Below are 21,563 nucleotides of genomic sequence, written 5' to 3'. Positions count from 1 at the left end.
ATACAATATTGCTTATTTAGTTTGTGACAGTCTGACATCCTTTTGAGGCTCAAGATGACTTTGTTAGAGACACACAGCTGTGTGATGTCATATTGAAGGAGCTGAGATGTACTTGAAACGGAAAATAAGAAAGGAGAAGCTTTTTGGCTTATGAGGAAAAATAATAAAGTTGCAAGATTGTTTTTTTGATAGATTCATGATTCAGTCATTTTTATTTTATGAATAACTATGAAAAGCTGCTGCTGATGATGTCATTCCTGATCCACAGGTAGTTTTCCTGATCTGCTGTATTACAACAACAGCCCGACTGTTTACTGTCCCGTCAGATCAGCTGAGCAATCAATATACACACATTGGATGGAAGTGGGATTGCCCTCTGGTAAAAAAAAAACTTCTGCAGAGGATACACCTGTTGTTCCTCACTCTAAGCTTCTCCATGTGCCTCCTCTCTCATCTCTCCTCGTCTCCTCCAAGTGCATTTAAGGGACTGGAAGATCCTCCATGATGGAGGATGGAGATCGGTTTCCGGGTCACAGCCGGAGGATGGACGTGAGAGGCCAGATGAAAAGCACCCTTACATAACTAAATGTTTTCTTTTATCCTTTGCTTTCTTTGTGTGTGTGTGTGTTTGTGTGTGTGTGTTCGTGTGTGTGTGTGTGTGTGTGTGTGTGTGTGACACTGACCTGGTGAGCAGGTGAGACGAGAAGGAGGCGGGGTTGTCCTGCTCAGAGAAGAGGGGCATGGATCCTCCCATCAGCCACAGCCTGACCGACATGATGATCACCACCTGCGGGAGAGACGAATCAATTCACTTCAGTCACAATCCACCAGCAGCAGACAATGTGACACTACAAAACTAACAAGTAGAGCCAATATTACATATCATAAAAGGCCTTACACAGCACACATCATGCAATATGTAGTATCATGCTATGATAGCACAGCTGATGAAAAATAAACAAAAAAGTTTCAAGTCTCTACAAGTGTCATTTCATCACATACTGAAATGAAATGAAATCAAAAGCTGCCTGGAAGGTTGAAGAGCCACATTCATTCATTTCAAAATCTATGTTTTACTTTGACACATGGTTGGTTTTAATGTAAAGACATGCAAACCCACCAGAACCTCCCTTCAAATAGAAAAAGTAAATACTCACATAGCCAGAGATGAGGCCGGCTCGTTTGATGAAGGGGCTGCAGATGTGGAAAAGGTCCCTGAGTCTGGAGCCAGACAGGTGACTGAGGGACAAACAGACAGACAGAGAGTCAGTCAAACTGCAGTCTTTATCCATGGGCTTCATGCACAATCAAAACCGCCATGTTCTCACAGGAAATAGGAAATATGTCAGGTTAGCGATCCAAAAAAAAAAAAAAAAAAAAAAAAAAAAAAGAGTGTTCAGACCTCCAGTCAAAACTTGCTGATATATTTGCACAGATTAGTTTTTTTCTTTTTATTCTTTAAAAATGTTAATCTCCTCACAAACACACCCTCTGGTGAGGAAGGACAGACCAAACACAGACTTATATTTATGTCCAGCCCTGTATTCTAGAGCTGCAACAATCAGTCAAGTAACTGATTAGTTGATCGGCAGGAAATTAAAGAGCTACTAGTTTGACAATTGCATAATCATATTTGTCATTTGTGAATGCAAAAATTCCAAATAATTGCTGCTTTCAGCTTCTCAAATGTGAGGATTTGATGTTTTTTTGGTTTTGGACTGTTGGTTGGAGAAAACAAGACATTTGAAGATGTCACCTTTGACAGTTGTTACAAATATGATAAATTCCTTATCGTTTAAAAGTGATGCATTTAATCTCCATTGGTTGTTGGCCTATGACCTATGTCCCATGGTAATGCAAGAGGTGCATGATCAGATATGGTTATTGGAAAAATCTTAATGTTTCTATCCTGTGTAACTCAGCTTTGTGGTTTAAAAAAAAGATAGATTCTAGAATAAGATGAATGTCTATGTGAATAAAAAGCCTGAGATTTTTTTGGTTTCTCATGTTCTATTTCTGATAGGTGTGTCTCCTGCAAAAATGCTATCTGACAGTTGGCTCTTTTTAACTGATTAAGGATTTTCTTCCTATTTACAGGACTATGGAGAGTTTGATTACAGCTTATAACCTTAAGTGATCCCATGACTCAAAATTAGAATCAGGAAGAATATTAATTTTGCCCTTGATGAAGGTGATGGAAAAAAGTAAATGTAGAGGAGAAAGTTGAAAGTAGAACATAGTATACTGTATCTATGTGTATGATTGTATGAATATGATTGAGTGGGTGTATGAAGGTAAGTATCTCCAGTAGGTATGGGTGGATAATGGAGTTGGGTATCTAAACACAGAAAAAATATGTAAAAGTAAAATACATATATAAATAGATGCACAAATAAGATTACAACATTGTGTGTGAAATAATTAGTCATTGTACAGCAGTAAAATCATCATATAGACATTTTCTGCGGTGTGAGCACTCGATCTGTACATCTTTGTCCATCTGGAACACTTCATTAAGAAGTTTGGAAACTTCTGCGGGAGAGTTTGATCCTGGTTGCTGAGTGACCTGACAATCCGAATGTTTTCTCTCCTCATCCTCCCCTCCATGTCCTCCCACTTTTCTTTTAAATCTTCTACTTGCTTCTTGAGGTCTGTTACAGTGGTTTGTACTGACTCTACTTTGTCCGACAATGTTGGCGGTCCTTCCTCTACAGCTTTTGCGTTAGTTTTTACGTGATTATTTTATGTGCAGATTGCGGTTGTATGTTAATAATTTCAGTTTTCACTTCTTTAACTTTTCAAAATCATCTAAAGCACTCTTCAGCTCTTCCCTTATTACATTGGATTTGTCTTTCCTTAAACAGGAGAGGATATCAGCTTTGATTGATGCGATGTTCATGGTCAGACCTACCGTGGGTACTGGTGGGGTTTGATCGAGGTTATCTGAACTCTTCACCAAGGAGGTGTTGGGCCTTGGATTGGATGGTATTTGTATTTTTGAAGATTTGACAGCATCCACATTGATTTTTACTGACCTTTAACTACACTTTGGTTTATTAATGATAGATTTTGAGCATTTATGTGCAATTTAAAAATAAAGTTAATATCATTTGAAATTAGTTAGAATTTTAAGTTAGAAGTTTTTTTCCAAGTTAGGCAGAGTGTGTAAAACTCTGGTTATTCTATCATTAACAATGTTTCTTTATAAATGTTTTCACAAACACATACAAAACTGTAAAAATCTAACTATTCAAACGTGTTCTATGTTGATAAATCAGGCCCAGGATGCTTTCAGATAAATAATCTTTCGCATTTATTTGTGATCTCTCAGTAGCTTTGTCATATTTAAACCTCCATAATTTAACAGCATGTATCTATCCACGTTCTTGCAATTTTATAACAAGGTCATCAAGGTCAACTTCCATCCACATATTTCTATCGATCCAACCATCAAGCCAAGGTCATCTGTGAACTCTCCCTCCAGACCACACACTCCTATACATTAGCCTGAGGTAGAAACTAAAGAAGCAGCTTTGACTGCAGAAAAAAGGCAGCAGGAGAATAACATGAGAGAGAGAGGATCATACAGATAGAGAGAGAGGGAAGCATGGAGAATCCATTCAACACCCCATCACTTTGTGATGTTTCCCTTGTGCAGAGCTTTCAAAGCATTGTAGAGACAGCCAGAGAAGAGATCTCACAGGAATTCTACACACATTCTGTCTGTCTCACACTGTCTCGTGTATTTCATCTCTTCCCCGCTCTCCCCTTGCTCTCTACTCCTTTTTCTCCTTTTCTATATTTGTCTTTGACTAAGTCTTTGCTCTGTCTGTTCTGCTGAGGTTTGCGGCGCTGAGAGACAGAATGACAAAGAGGAGTCAGACTCTGCAGATGCTGCCTTCGGCTGAGTTACCGTGAAAGCGTTTGGTCTCAAATAAGCGAGGCTGTTTTCCTCACTGACTACCACTACACTTATTTCTAGAGAGGCGCTGTGCACAAGATGTTTTTAATGGGCTTAAAATTCACAAAAACTTGCTCTCAGTGCTAATCTCTGAATCCGAGTACAGGGAATTATAATTGAAGAAGATGTACAGTCAATAAAAAGAAGTTAATGAGTAAAAGAGAGATGTTTTGGACATGACTGGAGTGTGGACTGTGCAAGCCACTATTAGGAATAAGTCACTATAGATGACATCAGCTTCATTTGCTGAAAGATTTATATGAAGATGAAACAACCTTCTGTAGTGCAAACAACAAACATGTGGGGAACCAGAGTCACATCACATGACATCATTATAAAAATATGTGACAAATAAATGTTGTATGCTGTTGAGCTGAGTGATGATAGACATCAGATGCTCATCAGATGAGGTGTTTTAACTGCTACAGCAAGTCCAAATGTCTGCCATGACAAAGGTTTAATGTTTGCTAACACAATAACTTTACAGGGTGTTATAATGACAGATGTTTTTCAGCATGTTGTAGGGCTCATCTGCAGCTTTAAAATTGGTTTGTGAAGACATTTGTTTTGTACTCAGAGAGATGGATGAGTATTTTATGGCCCAGCATTTAGTTTGGATGAATGTCAAGTGGTGCAATTATCTTATCTTAACTCTCTCTACTTCTACTAACTTTAACTGTCCTTTACTGGTCTAGAAAAACTAGACGATAGCATATATCTACAATATTTAATAAGTTGTGAAATGTTATTAAGAGGAGCCATGGTGTACTTATACATATTTGAGTATTTCCACATTAGCAGTTCCAAACGTAACTGTGATTCTGTACATGATTGTACAAGGCCCTGCACACCCACACAGGTGTTTTCAAATACTCTGCACTGATTAGAAATCATATCAGGTTGAAGCAGAGTGACGCTACTGTAGGCTGGCAATTGTGCAATATTGCAACATTTTATGTACCAATAATGTCACTGAAGCACACACACACAGTCCTGAGAAGAGCTCTAATCAGGGAGCATACTGTAAGTAAAACACCTTTATTTACTATATAAATATATAGCAATCTATGAGAAAACTGGTTATTTTACTTTCCATAGTAATGGTTGAAGAAAAAGGAAAAGGAAATGCTATGTAAACCTCTGTATTGTTAATGCACTGACCCTAATTAAAATCATGTTTATTTCCCTGTACTGTGTGATAGACAATCCTGTATTTGCATCTTTACTAAACAGAATGTTTACTACTTTAACTTGAATTGAATTCTAGCATTTTAAGAGTGAAGCACAAGCATTTTTAAATAATAGTATAAATTCACTTTTTTCATCACTGAGTGACTGCAGTCTGCCTCTCAAGCTGTATACAGCTCCAACGGCTTCCACCAGTGAGGGAGTGCAGCCCACGTGTAGCCTGAGAGGCAAAACCCATCAGACTCTAATAGATGTTACACCAATACAGCATGTTAAACATATTTAATTATGCAGTATGTTAACAGCATTTCAAACAAAAAGACCATCTACACCACTGATATAGTGCCACTTTAACAGGTGTGTCCCTTTAAGAATGCGTTGCTCATTTGAAACTGACGAAAAGCCGTGTGCCGCCTGACAGCATTTGTAATATCAACGCATCTTTTTCGAGGTTGGATGAATAAAAATCGAACCGAGAGCGGCTGTTGTAAAGACACAGCTCTCCAGGGCTGTAAATGCAAAGCAACACAACATCCTTGGGAAAAATCAGTCAGATGGAGCAACGCTCAGAAGATTGGTTTCACGCCGGAAAGTGAAAGAATGAGACACCCCCGCATGCACATGCACGCACACACACACACACACACACAGAGGGGGTGAGAGTGAGAGGAACAGACAGATGTTGTTGGTGTCGGGCCTCAACTTTTCCCGTAGGATCATGGGAAAGACGATTCTGTGTATCTGCATAACAGGATGCTAATTTACCATGACAACTGTGACCGCGGCAACAGCGCAGGATGAATGGAGGGGAGGAGGTGTGTGTTTGGAGGAGGAGGGGTGATGTGGGAGGTTGGAAGTAAGACAGAAAATTGAGTTTGGCTGATTGTTTTGAAGAAAGGTCGGGGGGGGTGTCAGCTTCCTCACAGACATGAAAAGCCGACAGTGAGGGAGACACACACACACACACACACACACACACACACACACACACACACACAAATAAAATCCACTGTCCCACTTGGAGTGTGATAGCATCTTATTTGTGGATTATGGTCAGTAATTGTGGCTGCTCAGTCTCTCTGCTTTCTAAACTGCAGCTCATTTCAAGCCCTCGATGCTCCACTCACAGCTGAAATTCTTTACATTCCTCCCTCTGAGTGGCATTTCCTCTCGTCCTCCTCCTCTTCTTCTTCTTCCTCACCATGTGCCACAGCTACACTCACCCAGCTACTGTGGCTGAAACACGACAGGGCCACAGAACAAGACTCCAGGCTAAAATTGAGTCACTGGATCTGTTGAGTGGCCTCTGTAGTGACCTCAGAGCTGCTCCATATCAGCATTTTAACATTGTCATGATAATGCCAAGACATTAAGTAATAAGCATCTGATAAAACCCTGACAGCTGTGGGTGTTCCATGACATTCTCTACTACAGATAATGTTCAATCTCTATGAATTTATAACATTTAAGGACAGAACTTTTCAGAATGTGTCAGACCTTCATGCAGGACAGACATTAATAAAACATTTTAATACTCTTACATTTCATCGGATGGCAGACTGACTCAGTCACTGCCATGCACGTTCTCTATTTAACTGTCTGCCTTTAGAGGCTTAAAAAAAGCAGGAAACTCAAAATGAAGGAGAAATGATATTTACCTGATGCAAATTTGCCTGTTTGGCCACAATTTGTGTTTAATGTGCAAAGTCAGTGGATGGGATGGAGCCAGATGTGAAGGTTAATCAGACTAGAGGGTGGTATTCTGGGTGAGATATTCTTTCCATCTATTTCTTCTCATTCCCACTGGGAAAGTGAAATCGACCATTTCTAACCCTGTCTAGTCCCACTAGTGTATGTACCATCTCACCTAATGCTTTTCCTTCAATTTGTGAAGACAGCTTAAAGGCAGGATAAACAGCTTAAGCTCAAGAGGTACTGCTCACTAAAACGAGTTTTTTGCGCTGTAAACTAAATTATGACTGTACTGTGATGAAACACATCAGTGCTAGTATTAATACTGACATTGACACCAAATTTATAAAAAAACAGCATTTCATGTGTTGAAAACGGCTCAGCCTGTCATCTGCTGTTAACAATCAGCCCTGAAGAGGCGGGGCAAATGCTGACATAGAGTTGACCGTTTGGGGAGTTCTCTATGTTATGACCATTTTATATAAATGGTAGAATGATAACGCACACCTCCCTCAGCCCCACACACATTTTCAAATACATGCTGATCAAGAGAGAGAGTGTTAGCTTCAGGAGCTAAAGGCAGCTACAGCGGCGCTGGCCTGCTGGGGGGGGGGGGGGGTCTCTCCACCTGCGACTGTCCAGCTGCTGGCAGCCACAAAAACAGAACAGCTGTCTGTTCCTGCAGTTATCAGTTGGTAAAAATCTTGTTTTAAAGTGTTCTGTAACCAGAACTCAGCCGAAACTGCCTGTTCTGTCTGTCAGCTGAACGTGTCCACCGTGGAACAGCTCTGTAGAAAATGGCATTTAGGTGGAGCTGCTTGGCAGTGGACAGGTTCAGCTGACAGGTCCGCTGCTGGATGAGCTCCGCCACTGCGAAGCAGGGCTGCAGAGCTGCGGTTGGACATGTTCAGTAATGGCTCCAGTTACACCACCATTTAATGTTTTAAAACAAGATTTTACCAGCTGATAACTGCAGGAACAGCCAGCCGGAGAGATACAGAGCTACAGGACAAAAATGCAAAATGTCTTCTGGCCTGTTTAAATGCAGTTACACTGATTGTCTTCTTCTCATTATTTTGATATGTCACTGAGCTCCTACTGCCCCCCATTCAGCCCCTTGCCCTCTTTTTAGCATTTTTCAAAATTACGCAGGGGTGGAGTTAGGCTCAGCCTTCAGGGTGCAGTTACCCTTTAAATAAAAGGAGACCAGATTAATTTGGTAAAGACAATCGTGTTGTGCATTTTGTGAGTCTACAGCCATTCTAGCAGCTCTATCAGGTTGTATTTAGTTGTTGCTTTGAGCTAAATGTTAACATCAGCATGCTAACATGCTGAATATGACAATGCTAACATGCTGATATTTAGCAGGTTCACCATCTCAGTTTAGCAGTGTTAGCATGCTAACATTTGCTAATTGGCACTGACCACAGAGTACAGCTGAGGCTGACATCATGAGTTTTGCAGGTATTTTGTCATAGATTAAAGTATTGGACAAATTTAGAGGACAAAATCGACACAATGTCAGGAATTTGTTTAAAAGTTACATTTTAATGTAAGCATAAGTATAGAAACACACACATCCGCCCATAGTGACACATGGCCTACCAGCCAAAAGCTTAACACATGTGTATACATAAACACACACACACACACACACACACACACACACACACACACACACACACACACACACACACACACACAAATGCACAAAAATATTGTCTTTACTGGGTCTGACTGAGTGCTCTGCTTTATTTTACATTTTCCTCAGACAGGATTCAGACTGAAACACGTCTGCTATGTGTGTGTGCATGCTCACATTTCTTCTCTGTCTCCTTCTCTCTGAGTTGATGTCATGTAATGCAACGTCTTATGATGTGTGATGTAGTGTGAAGCGTTGCTCCGGGGCAGTCAGAGAGCTGAAATGCTTCACAGCTCTCTGTCACTGACAAAACCGGCACTCTGCCTGCATGCTATCTGTGTATGTGTGTGTGTGTGTGTGTGTGTGTGTGTGTGTGTGTGTGTGTGTGTGTGTGTGCGTGTGTGACAGACTCAAGGTGCCCTTTTTGTCAATTAACTCTGTGAAAAGCCTCAGCTCATCTCTTGTCAGTTCACCTGACTGCCATATTATCCTCCATCGGAACCTGGAGACTTGGAAACTGTTGTCAAGATTGCAGTTTGATTGCTGTAGGAAACACAAGTGCAGTTGTTGGAGCTGACAAATTAAAACACTTAAGAGTACAGTGGGGGCCAATGTGACCTGAATCTTTTGTTACTGTCTACTGTCAGTAAGTGTGTACCCTGTCCTGACCAGTGAACTTTTGAGGCACTTGTGAATAATGATCGTTCTCCCTCTGAGGCAAAGGGAGATGGATGTGCTGTGATGTTGCTGTACTGCTGCAAAACCTCTTAGAGAAGAAGATCTATCTGGATAGTATGAAGCATCTGACCTTGACACTGCAGACTGTGATAGAAGTTCTTTCTCCTACCAGCTGTTAACTTTTGTTTCTTTTGACCATAAATAGGATCCTTTCCTAAACTTAACCAACTAGTTTTAATAGCCTAAATATAACCAGACTGTAACCATAGCACTGGAGGGTCTGTTCCAGTAACTCGTTTGTTTTTACAGGTCCAACTGTTTTTTAAATAATTTCCTAGAAATTATTTAATATGTCAATATAGTTCCTTAAAGTCCCCCTTCACTCAAAACTATGTTTTTCTTCTTGTTCCTTCACTCTGGTGTTTGGTTTTCACTGTGCAAAAATAAATGAAAAATATTTGCATTCAGAGACTCTGGATTTTTTAATGAGGCAGAAGGAGTAGATGTCATTTTAAGAATTTTAAATCAGGTAATTGAACATTTTCTGTGGAAATCCCCTATTAGGCTGTATTCAGACCAAATCAGGTTGTGCGGCGTAAACGCCAGTCCTCCCATTCATTTGAATTTGGCCATTTTGGCCGCTGCTGCGCCGCACTGGACTGTGGCTGGAATGTTGAGCCAGAGTCAACTTTTGGAGAAATGCAACATGACATCACTGCGGCTGAAGGCTGCGGTGGCCAATCACAGCCGAGATCAGACTGGTCAGAATTGTAAACGCTGCCATGAGGGAGTAAAAACACGTTACTAGGTTAGTTTGATAACGTTAAAAGTAAAGTTAGACTTTGCTGTCGGCTTCCCGACTCATTATAAGAAAGACGAGAGAAAAAAGAGAGAGAGAGGGAGAGAGAGCAGCTGTGGTCGAGCGAGCTAGAGAGTGAATGAAGTGAGGGAGCGCTGGTAGCGTGAAAGCTGTGAATCAGATAAATAATACATTATTTTCTGATTGTTTCACTGCAGTTAGGTTCTAGAGCACAAATAAACACACCTACAACCCCCCCACACACCTCTGCTCGACCCTGCGGCTGAACACCTGATTTGGTCTGAATGCAGCCTTAGAATGAAATTGTTACTGAAAGCAGATTATCTTGTCTTAAAATATATAATATTAAATTACAATTCAACAAATATACAGTAGAGATGGAAATTTCAAAATGATAAAAGCATATTTACTTAGGTTTAAGTGGATATCTGTCTTTGGATATCTTATCTTATTTCGGATATCTTATTTAGTCATTAAGATTTTAGCACATTTTTCTCTAGAAATCAACATAAACTCTACACACATACATTACTACTATATAATTTCCTTATTCTTTCTTATGAACTCAGATAATTGAGTTGGTGCTTGCTGTGCATCTTTCAAAGAATTTTTTTTCTGTTTTGCTTAAAATTAGTGATAAAAACTGTAATCTTTTCCAGCAAGCAGGGCTATAACCAGAGCAAACATTTTACCAATTGTAGAAAGAAATTGGTACAATTCAGATCAGTAGATTCCATCTATTCTTAAATGAATATTTAGTCTGTATGATTCTCTGATCTCTATCATCATCCTCTGTCTGACATCCTTTTCTTCCTTCTCTTTGACTGAGATGACTCCCTGACATAGAAGCTCTTCGGGCAGAGCAGGTGATTTTTCTTTGGCTTTAATCCCTCAGATGCTTATAAAAACATATAACAAAGCTGATTACTAGCTAAAATATATTACTGCTCTACTTTTATCCTGTAATAATAATTTCACACTAATGGCAATAGAAGCATATGTGTGTGATGTGACAGTGACGGTGCTTAAAAAAAAAAAAAACAACAGGAAACAAGGCAGAGTGATCCATCTCACCTTGTTCAGTCAAAAAATCAACCAACCAATTCAACAAACAAACTCAAGTCTGATCTTTGGAAAATATTCTCAAACTGTGACATTCACAAGAGGCTCAGTCAGCAGACTCTGGTGTGCTGGTTGCTATGGAAACCACCTGCTCACTGACTCATATCTGCCCTGTCCCCACCTAAACTAAATGAAAAGTTTTCAGATCGACTCTAACAGTGAAGGCTGTTTTTTAAAGACTGCAGCAGATATGAATAAGGTTTGTTTTCACATTTTTTGTACATCAATACATTTTACTGCAGTTGGTTATGGTGATTACTAATTAATGAGAGCAGAAATAACTGCTGGGGAAAAGGCTGCTATCTTACATATTTATGTGTACTATGGAGACCTACACAAACACTGTATTAATCTGTTCAAGAGATTGAATAAATGCCTGACCGAGGCTGTGCTGCATCTTTACTGGGAGATCTGGACAGATTCTGACCCTACAATGCTTGATTTGCTCACTTTTCTTGACTTGTTTCATTACAGCTATACCAATACTTGATATCCACAGGGTAAAAAAAAATACTTTCACATTCACAAAAACAACCAAAAAAAAGTAATAACCTGTGGTAAAATTCATTGAGGTAACTACAGTGCTCCAGCAAGGAGCTTCACCAGGAGGGCAAGGGGGATGTTAGTACAGTGTGAAGGACATGAACCCTCACCAGCTTCCCACCTGCAACCACGTTTAGAACCAAAGACCAAGCTGGACGTACAGCTACAGCTCTCTGTGGCTTTATAGTGATGCTGGATCAGGTTGGGTCAGCGAACACACTGGGGAATCATCCTCTTGGAATCATGAATATAGGTACCAACTCTTGATTCTGAATGTTTGAATTCTACCCACTGATACAAGGGCAATCATTTTGAAATGTTTGACTACATTGAGTCATGTACTTATACTCTAAATGGAAAATAAGAGTGAACTATTGATTGATTTTTTACACAAATTCATAATTAGCGCTCCTCTGCAATCAAAAATAGAAAGGGGGGAGAGGGAAGAATCAAAGTCCAAACTAAAGGTTCTAAATTCAGGATGAAGGGCTCAGTTTAAATGCGCTACAGTTTCTCCTGGTTAAAAATGTTCTGCTGTTGCTAGGGCTTGAAATGCACTTTTTAATCTTTTTATAATCATCTTCTCCCCCCCCCAACTCCCCATACTTTGTGTCATGATCAGGGTTGCGTGCATTGGAGCATACACACACCCTCCCGAAATCACACTCATCCGCCTACCAGCTTAGGTCAAATGTGCATTGCATAAACCCCAGGGGAGGATTACTATCAGGCATCGTTACAGGCTCACAACCTCAGAGCTTTCCCAGAGAAAAGGCCCCAGCACTGCTCAGTATTATACCAGGGAGAGGTTTACTCTGCAAGTGCATGTGTGTGTGTTCCTCCCTGGAAGCTAAGGCCTGACGTGTCCAAAGAACCTGCTCATTAATCACAGAGACACAGAGATATTTGAGCGCACGCACACACACACACGCTCTCTCTTTCTCTTCCTATCTCTCTTCCTATCTCTCCTGTGAGAACTCAGGAGCAGGTCCTCAGAGCCAGAAAGAACACTGTCTTCATATTAAAGTGATCTATCTTCAGTACCCTCGGATTTTATTGAGGATCTTTATGGAGAAACATGTTGCTTTTCTGTTTGTAATCTCCCAAATCCATAACAGAGAGAGGCAGTCCAAGCTGCAGGGAATGTTTTCTACAGTGAGTCTAATGAACACACAGAAAGTGTGTAAAAAAAAAAGCATCTATGCTCATAACTGTTCAACAGCTAATTGAGCTCAATTAACCTTCGCTTGACCTGCTGTCTGCTAAAAGACCTTTTTAAGAAAATTACCACAGCACAAGTAGATGTAAAAAATGTCAAAGGTTCAGCATAATGCTGCTGGGCCAGTAGCACTTAGGAGGCCATTTTGGCTCTATCTCAGTCAGCTTCCTTAAAGGAAGATGCCACTTTGGGAATTAAATCTGTTGGTCAAGTGACTCATTAAAGCCCCTGTCTGTAGAATTTGAAAATGTCTAATTTAGGCCACTGATCACCCTGGAGGGATTATATATCATCTGTCCTGGGAACACCTTGGGATCCTCCAGTTGAAGCTGGATGATGCTGCTGAGAAGAGGGATGTCTGGGTTACCTTTCTCGGTCTGCTGCCACCGTCACCCAGGCTCGCATAAACAGCAAAGAATGGGTAGACCAAAAATGTCGACCTCATGGTGGCCAAAGTGGCGGAATAACCGATTATGCTCGGACAACGCTACCATCCCTAGAGCCACGCTGCTCTTTTCTAAGTCAGTATGCATTGTACTGTAGCCTACACCAGACTGCAGGTACTGTAACTGCTTTATGATAGAGGTTAACATCAATGGTTAAACCAAAGATGTTCATTGTCAGAATAATTTGAAATATTAGTCTCTTTTTGTGTTGTTGGTTCTTGGTAAGAGGCTTGGTATTACTCTAAAAATAAAAGGGACAAGGAAGTGTCATGGCAACAGCTTCTTCATCCATCCAGTCCCTCCTGCTCCTCTGCATGAGAGAGCCCCCCCACTGAGCACTTATAAAAGAAGGTTAAAAACATTACTTTTCACAACAGTGTATGGCTAAATTCTGTGTGTGTGTGTGTGTGCACTGCACTAAAACCTGTTGATGCATATTTATCTTCTGCACTTGCCCTTTTATGATTGTGCTGCAATTGTCTTGTCATTTTATGTAAAGCATATTGTGTTGCCTTGTGTATAAAATGTGCTATATAATTAAACTTTGAATTGACTTGACTTGCATCTAAAACCCCCATTTAGCTCTTGTTATCCTGCACACTAGCATTTCCTGTCATTTCATTTCTGCAATCCTACACCCGGTCACCAGTTGTCGCACAGACAACACTTGACCCATTGCTCCATCAGGCCCAGTTTGTATCTGAGGTAGCCAGCTAGCACTCACTCTCTGCCAGATCATCAATACTGTCTTGGCATTAGAGTTTGACTCTGTCTGGGCTACTGTTATAACCTCCTGCCTGCCTGCTGACTGTGTCTGCTGGCATCACGTTGAGTCTGTTTTTGGGGTCCAAATCTGTGAACAGTTGTTATGGGTGGACAACAATGCAAAGCAGAGGCTTTCCTATATGCTGTGCTTTATTGCTAATGTTGCTGTTGTAGTTTTTTGTTGTCTCTCATTGCCCATTATTGTGACTTTCTAGGGAAACTGGTAAAATATACCGAAATATCTTGTTTTATAAGATAAAGCTTGTTCTTTAAGAGTTTTTTCTTCTGCTGCTGCTGAAATAATGCTACTCTGCTTTTCACTCAAGATACATGGTGTTTAAAGATTTATCATTGACACTCACATGTATCATCAACAAGAGAAGTGTTTTTCTGTCTGTCTTCTTAACTTAATGAGTAATGAGACTAATTTGCCAAATACTGGTGTGTTTCTTTAAGATGAGTAGCTTCTTTGATAGAGAGTGGGAGAGGAGACATTCAACTGAGTGTGAGTGGGTGAGAGAAGAAGTATTTCAACTTTGGTGGAGCTTCCAAACCACACATTAGGTTTTCAGTGAGTGGGTTGCTTTGAGGTTTTCTGAATGCCAGCCAATTGTGGTGGTTCGAGGAGTGTCTGTGCTTCTGTGTTTTTGTACTTATGAGGACCCAATGTCTTCACAAGTCTTCACATATAGATATTGAGTATTTCTCTGAAGTGCGGACAGTTTGGCCAGTCCTTCCTCCTTTACAGTCTAGTAACTGTAAGAGTGTATACTTTACTGCCAGCTATTTTTTAACAGGCACCATAAGTTTTCAGACTAATTTCCACCTTTCCAAACAGACATTGGTTTCAGTTCATTTAAGTAAACTATGAAAAATCCAGGAGCAAAGAATGAAACTTGCTTGAGAAAGCTGATGTACAGGTCAACAATAACGTAAGGCACGTTTGAGTTTATCTATATTTCCTAAAGCAGGTGTCACAACAATAGATACTGTATAGACAAATTTGGTTTGTAGGTGGAAGTACAGAAGCTGAAATTCCTGCAGTGGCACCTTACTTGTAAACCAGCATATATCACTGTGTGAAGGCTTTCACTTTTCAGCACTCTTGCCAAGAAAATCTTCGAGGAAATCCTGTAGAGCCAAATATGATGAAAATGTAGTCATCAAAATCAAAAGTCTTACCATTGATTTAATATGGAATTGTGCTGAATCTAAACTCCACCTCGCTGTTTGGCCACCAGCTGACTGCTAGAGTCCAATCATATCCATGCAGGTGTACAGCATCGCCACATAACTTGATACTTCTGTTACTCTGCTGATGCCTTCATTCTAACGTGGTTTGCCGCTGCAGCTCTCTCAACCACCTTACTCCCTGTGTGCTAAGCTTTTGCTTTGTTGCTTTGCTTTGTTTGCATTGTCGATTTAACTAAGATCTAACGGTTCCTTATGTTTGTTATTTTTGATAGTTCTCCCAGGACAATCCTCACTGCTGTTCAGATTCTTTGCAAGCTCCCTCAAAGAGTGCATCCTTTTCCGTCAAATCCAACTCTGTGACCGATTGATATAATCAGTAAATTCCTTGATGTAAGTGTCTGAAGCCAAAGTTGAACCAGGGAGTTGTTAAGTTACTTATGATGGCTGTTTACAATGTACAGTTTGGGTCATCATTTACTGACCCATGCTATATTTTAGTTTGGCAAACCTAGATCGTCTGACTGCACCATCACTCTTGTTTTTAGCAATGTCGTGTTACCAGATCTCATAAAATAACTTGGTGATTTATTGTTATTAGTTGTGATAGGAATTATGACAAAAGTACAAAAATAAAGCTTTAAGAAAGAAGCTACTTTAGGGTTGGCACCCAACTTTTTTATTTTACTCAATGAAGCTTCTCAGAAGTATAGGAATACAGACATATTTGTGTGAGTGTGTAAGGAACAGACTAAATGAGAGGCAGAGAGAGTATTCTGGGTAACATTATGCTGAGTAATGTGTGGCCATTACTGCACAGAAAATGTGTGAAAGAGAATAAAGACATTAGTTGGGGAATGCTAGGAACAGAGATCAAGAGATGGGGTGATGTAGTTGCAGAACATTCTAATGAGTAGCGAGTGAGCGTCGAAGCAGATAGAGAGAGAGAGAGAGAGTCTCTGTTCCTCCTCACCTCGTTTCTCTCCATGGCTTTAAAAACAAAATGCCTCTCACATCTCCCTGATGTCCTCATTATTGCCTGTCTGCTCCTGAGCCAGCAGGAAATCTCCTCACATTTCAGGGAAATGTAGAGTTAGGTGTCAAGGAAAGCAGGGTAGGAGTTATGCAGCATGTCAGAGAGGTGAAGAGGGAACGAGAGGAATGAAGCAAAAAAAAAAAGGTGGAAGGAATGCAGGGGGAAAACTACTGCATAATACATGTTGGAGGGAGAGGACAGAGAGAGGCCAGGTCAGACTAAGAGAGGAAGATAGAGAGTTAAGTGATAAAACTGCAGAGTTGAAAGCATTTTTCAGGTCAAAAAGTCCTTTGTTCCTGCTGTCCAGAGTCATGTTTCATTATTTTCATCTGTTCTATTTGTCTTCCAGTCCCCCCGCTGTCTTTCACTAACTCTGAAAACTTAAAAGCTCAGGTCGACTTTCAGAGATCACCCTTTCAAGTGCAGACTTGAGGGTTGCAGCTTTGCTACTGTTTCTCATTTATGGTATGGTAGGATAAGCAATATGTCACATACTGTAGATGTGGGAACCATACAGTGGCTTCCTTGGAATAACATGAGACTAAGGCTCTCTACACATGATCAGCACAGCACAGTGCAGGTATAGCAAGATGTAGTTCATGTCACCAACTGGGTATAGTAGCAGGAAAGCACTTGTTTCTTATCTGATTTTTCACAAACCAGCCAGCCCCGTCTGACTTCTGCCATGATAGCTTTCCTACCAAGACCCTGCTCTGATTTTAAAGTGGTGTTGCACAGTTGTGAGAACACTGAAACACAATGAGAATACATTTGATGAGAATCCTACCGGACACAGGACCAGGCTGGACACTGTTGCCACTTACTGTGGCAAGTACACCTGACCCAACTAGTGCAAACGCGCGACCACACTGGTGAAGGTGATCAATCTCAGTCCTCAAGGAGGTGATATAGTTAAAGCTAATAAGAGCGTTTCCATGACCACATTAGTAAACAAACATTAGGGCTGTAGTCTCCCGGTCGATTGGTTGGTCGATATATTCTTGTCTGACCAAATTCTCATTTGTCGGGCAATTGTTAGTTATACACCCGGACCCACCCCGGGTGTCGTGTCAAGGGCTTCCAACCCATGAAAATTTAGTGAGAAGATAGCGCTGAGTTTGTTTGCGGGGGTCAAAGAGTCAAATGATGCACCAAACGCCCCCTTTTATGAGAACACAAACAGAGCCTGAAGCAAAGAAAGTTGATAACCACTGTCGTGATACTACTTGCGAGTTTAGGGTTTGTCGAGCCAGATCACACAAAGAAAGCCTGGGTATCTTGAAACTGCTTTGTAGTTCACCTCACTGGCCAGAGTCACAGCATTGACTGGGAGGAGGTCAAATGTCATAGATCTTAGAGTAGATCAGGCTGGAGAAACTGTAAGTTTGATTTCACAGGTTTTTCACTTGATGAAAACATGTATGTTTGATCATGGGTGTCACTGTTTCCTTTCTAAATAAATCTGCTCCAGTGGAGTACCGCAGGATAAAATCCTATCAAAAGAGGTTTCACGGTCTAATGAGGATCCATGTGAGAGTTCTTCAGATTAAGAATCTTGGGACTCCGATGGCTGCTAATTAGGATCCGATCCAAAGAGCCTCATTATGAGTGATCACCATCATTTCACATTAAACACATTTACATGAGATGCATTACACAATTATACATTGTAGGTGAATGAGCAGACGAGGCCTCCTGCTGACTATATTAGTATGCTAATGGTATGCAAGCTATTTCTGGCTCTGGTTATTACTGCTGTGACCCAGCACTGAGAACAGGCCTTCATTAGCTCTTCTAGAAGTCTCTAAGACCACAGAGGGCACACATACTATTTGCATGCACAAACACACATAGGTACATATATATCCTCAACAGTAACAAACAGGAATTTCAAGAATGCATGCTCTTCTGCCAAAGCAGGTGTTACTAAGCACCCACAGGTAGCCCAAACTTTTGACATATTCACTGTTATACTGAGCAACATAGCCATTAGTCGACTAGTCGTCACACATTTAATGACAATATATATGATTTATCTAGGCTATCTAATGTTAGAGCAGCCGTGCTAAATGGTTTGCGTTAGACTGACGTTAACCATTTCAGATATGTTATGTTTGAGGTCGACAAATGATATGTCACTTTCTTGAGATCACCTTTACCCTCTTGAAATGATCCCAAACTTTGGATTTCCTGCCTGACATAGTAACTAACTATCTAATAACCGCAGGGACCAGCCGTGTAAATGCGAAAGTCTGTTCTGACTGACTGAGTGACGCCACTTCCTGTGTCCGTCGTTTCAAATTAAAAGCCTTCTAGCATTTCAAACACAATCCAACCAGTAGGTTTGACCTAATTTTGACAAGGCGCAGCTCCCGAATGGAGTGTGATACAGCACACATGTAAGCCCCAATAGCTGGTGCAAGCCGACCAGCTTAGCTCCAACTCTCCCCCCGGCAGTTTTATTATATCAAACATTTGTTATGTTTCTATCAAGGAAAATTATATCGAGATAATTAGTATTATCGCCCAGCCCTAATTTCACTCATGCTTATAAATTGTAAAATAATCACTAATGATGGAGAGAAACCAGGGAAACTTCCAGCTACTTGAAAAACTAGAAAACCTAGTAAAAGCTCTAAAGGTCCCATGGTTTTACTCAAGCAAAACACAGAGGCTCAATCTCATTCCAATCCCTACATCCACCAGTTTTATTCTCTGCTTGCATGTGGGCTGTCTAAAATCTAAAACCAGGTGGTGTGAAGTGAAAGGTGAACAATAAAATCTTAGCGAGTCTGAACTCGTGCTTATTAATTACTTTCCACAACCACTAAGCAAAAGTGGTATTGCTAGATAGAGGAGGAAATATTAGTTCTGTCTAGTTTTCTGAAACAACCCTTTCAATATGGTTTAGTAGTGTTAATTTTGATGGCTATTTGTTTTTATTTAGTCTTAATCCTGTGTCAAATGTCCTCTTTAGTCTTTATCATATTTATTCTATCTCATCCTGATTTTTTTAGTCAAGTTTTAGTTGACTAAAAGTCTGCTCTCATCTGTTTTCGTGTTTGATGACGTTAGGGCTGTCTCATCATCGTCTCGTCATGGAAAACATTTTTATTTTTATTTAGTCATAGTTTTTGTTAATGAAATTAACATTTTGGTTTAGAAAAACTTGCAGATCACAGTACACTAGGCTAAAATTCAGAATTAAGTTAAGTCAAAATAAAAAGAACCATCAATTACATTACATACACACCATCTAATCATGCATATTTTAAGTTTAAAAAGTACATTATACAGTAACTCATCTCAGGAGGCAAGGCATGTATCAGTTTCCATGGCGACGGACATTTCCTGCTCATGGTGGAGAATGCGTCCCACACCTTACTAGTATGTTATTCCCTCCTCCTTAATGCAGTAGTCCTCCACAGCCTTGAGTGTGACTTCACATGGAGTGACACTACATAGTGAAGAGCCACAATTTATCTCTGCTTGGATCTGATTGGTCCAGAGGGTCTGAAGGACAGTGTCTGATAATCTGAGGATTATTCCACACTCCACTTTTATTGCTTGTTAATGAGTTAACAAGCTATTAAGCTGCCAAAGAGGTGTTGAATGTTAAAGAATATATCGTGAGGAGGACATTAATTATAAAGAATCAGAGGAATCAGGCCGTGGCAGCGAGGCAGACACTCAGTGGATATGTTCAGTAAATGCAGCCAGAGTGAGACACTGAGAATAAAGAGCATATCTGACAGGCAGAAGGAGATAAATCCTTGAGAGCAGCAGTATGTACACTCTGCCTCCCCTGTTGCTAATTAGCCACGTCTGGGAGGAACATGGAGCAGATGCTCAACTGAGCTGAAAAAACAAATACAGTCCCTCCAACATCCCCCTCTTCCACTCCTTCATCTCCATTTCCATTGCTCTTCGGTTCCCTGAGTGAGTGATCACACACTCAGCACACAGCCAAATAAAGGGGCATAGCATATTTATTTTCACGCACAGCAAAAATACACACAAACACACACACATAAACAGTAAATGATTAAAATTTAATGAAGCTGGAGTTCTTGTGTCTTCCTGCCTGACCAGGTGTCTGCAGGCAGAGTCACAGCACAGCATCTAATATTAATAGAAGAAAACTGCAGACAGCACCACTGCCTAACCATCGAGGGACTGATAACAAAAAAATGCTGCTTGCATTTTTTTTTGGCATTTTAATTTTATTTGTTTAATAAATGATGAGTAAAATGCACTCATGATGGGAACTCAAATGGTGAATAAAATGAGTAAAAGCAGGAATATGGAAGAACGCAAAGTAATAAAGGTCCATCCTGCGATTGTGTGTGTTCCATGAGGGGTCATTCAAAGAGAGTTATGATTAGGGGTTATTGAGGTGAGATTAATTATTAAATTTAGGGTTTTGAAGTCCACATTAGACTGTTGAAGAATGAAAAATGAAAAAAAAGCTGTATTAGCTTCTACAGGTTGAAAGGTGCACCTCAGACTACACCCAACATCACAGCTGGGTGTAGCCAGGTGTGATATGTTCTACTTGTGACTACAGTCATGTGATGTAGCTTAGAACTGCAGCACAGCGGTACATCAGTGTTGCACAGGCTATAGAAAAAGCATGTTGTCACCACTAGTTATCAGGGAAAGACAGATTATTAGACTAGGTGAAGTTCTTTAAATGTGAAGTCTGAGATCAGGATGACACTGATGATATCATTATGACCTCATCATAGAAAACATTACACTGTAAGGTTTTCACAGGCTGAGTAGTAAACTGTCTACTATAGTCAGTGTACTACTAGGTATATACTAGGTATTGGTATGCTACATTTTGTAGGGGCAACATGCAGTTGGGGATGTGGATCTCATGTTGTGAGCACTATGTATCTCCTCCACTGCCATAGGCCAAATACTGTACATCCACTGTCTCCACTTGAGAATCTGTGATGTGCCAGTGGGAGCGCCTTGCATCATCCCCTACCTTGTACAAGTACCTTGTATTTAATGTAGAAGTGAAATGTGATGTGTACATCACATTAATGGATTAGACATCCCAGTCTCTGGCATATTAGAGGCTGATTAAAGATGTATCCTGTGTGAACAAAGCAGAGCTAATTTGGCATTCAGAATGTCTCCAAGGAAGCATTTTTTAATTTAATATAGGATGATGGATTATGGAATAAGACTGATTGGGAATTCACATCAAATGAAAGTGGTGCATAAGCATTCCGGCATTGTCCATCCA

At 40.4% G+C, this 21,563-nt stretch overlaps 1 protein-coding gene across 2 annotated transcripts in view; it reads right to left on the bottom strand.

Moving 5' to 3' along the window:
• Positions 1 to 21,563, bottom strand: part of tmtc1 (transmembrane O-mannosyltransferase targeting cadherins 1) — a 152,865-nt gene that overhangs the window by 61,676 nt on the left and 69,626 nt on the right. For both annotated transcript variants that reach the window (XM_044343776.1, XM_044343775.1), the window contains 2 exons: positions 1,158 to 1,239; positions 684 to 787 (listed from right to left, as the gene is read on the bottom strand). In XM_044343776.1, the coding sequence (XP_044199711.1) occupies positions 684 to 787; positions 1,158 to 1,239 (186 nt within the window). The remainder of the gene's footprint in view (positions 1 to 683; positions 788 to 1,157; positions 1,240 to 21,563) is intronic.

Source organism: Thunnus albacares, chromosome 23 (genome assembly GCF_914725855.1).
Source record: "Thunnus albacares chromosome 23, fThuAlb1.1, whole genome shotgun sequence".
NCBI classification, from domain to species: Eukaryota; Metazoa; Chordata; class Actinopteri; order Scombriformes; family Scombridae; genus Thunnus; species Thunnus albacares.
Note: the sequence above shows the minus strand (reverse complement) of the source record. Positions and strands in the feature narration are given on the sequence as shown.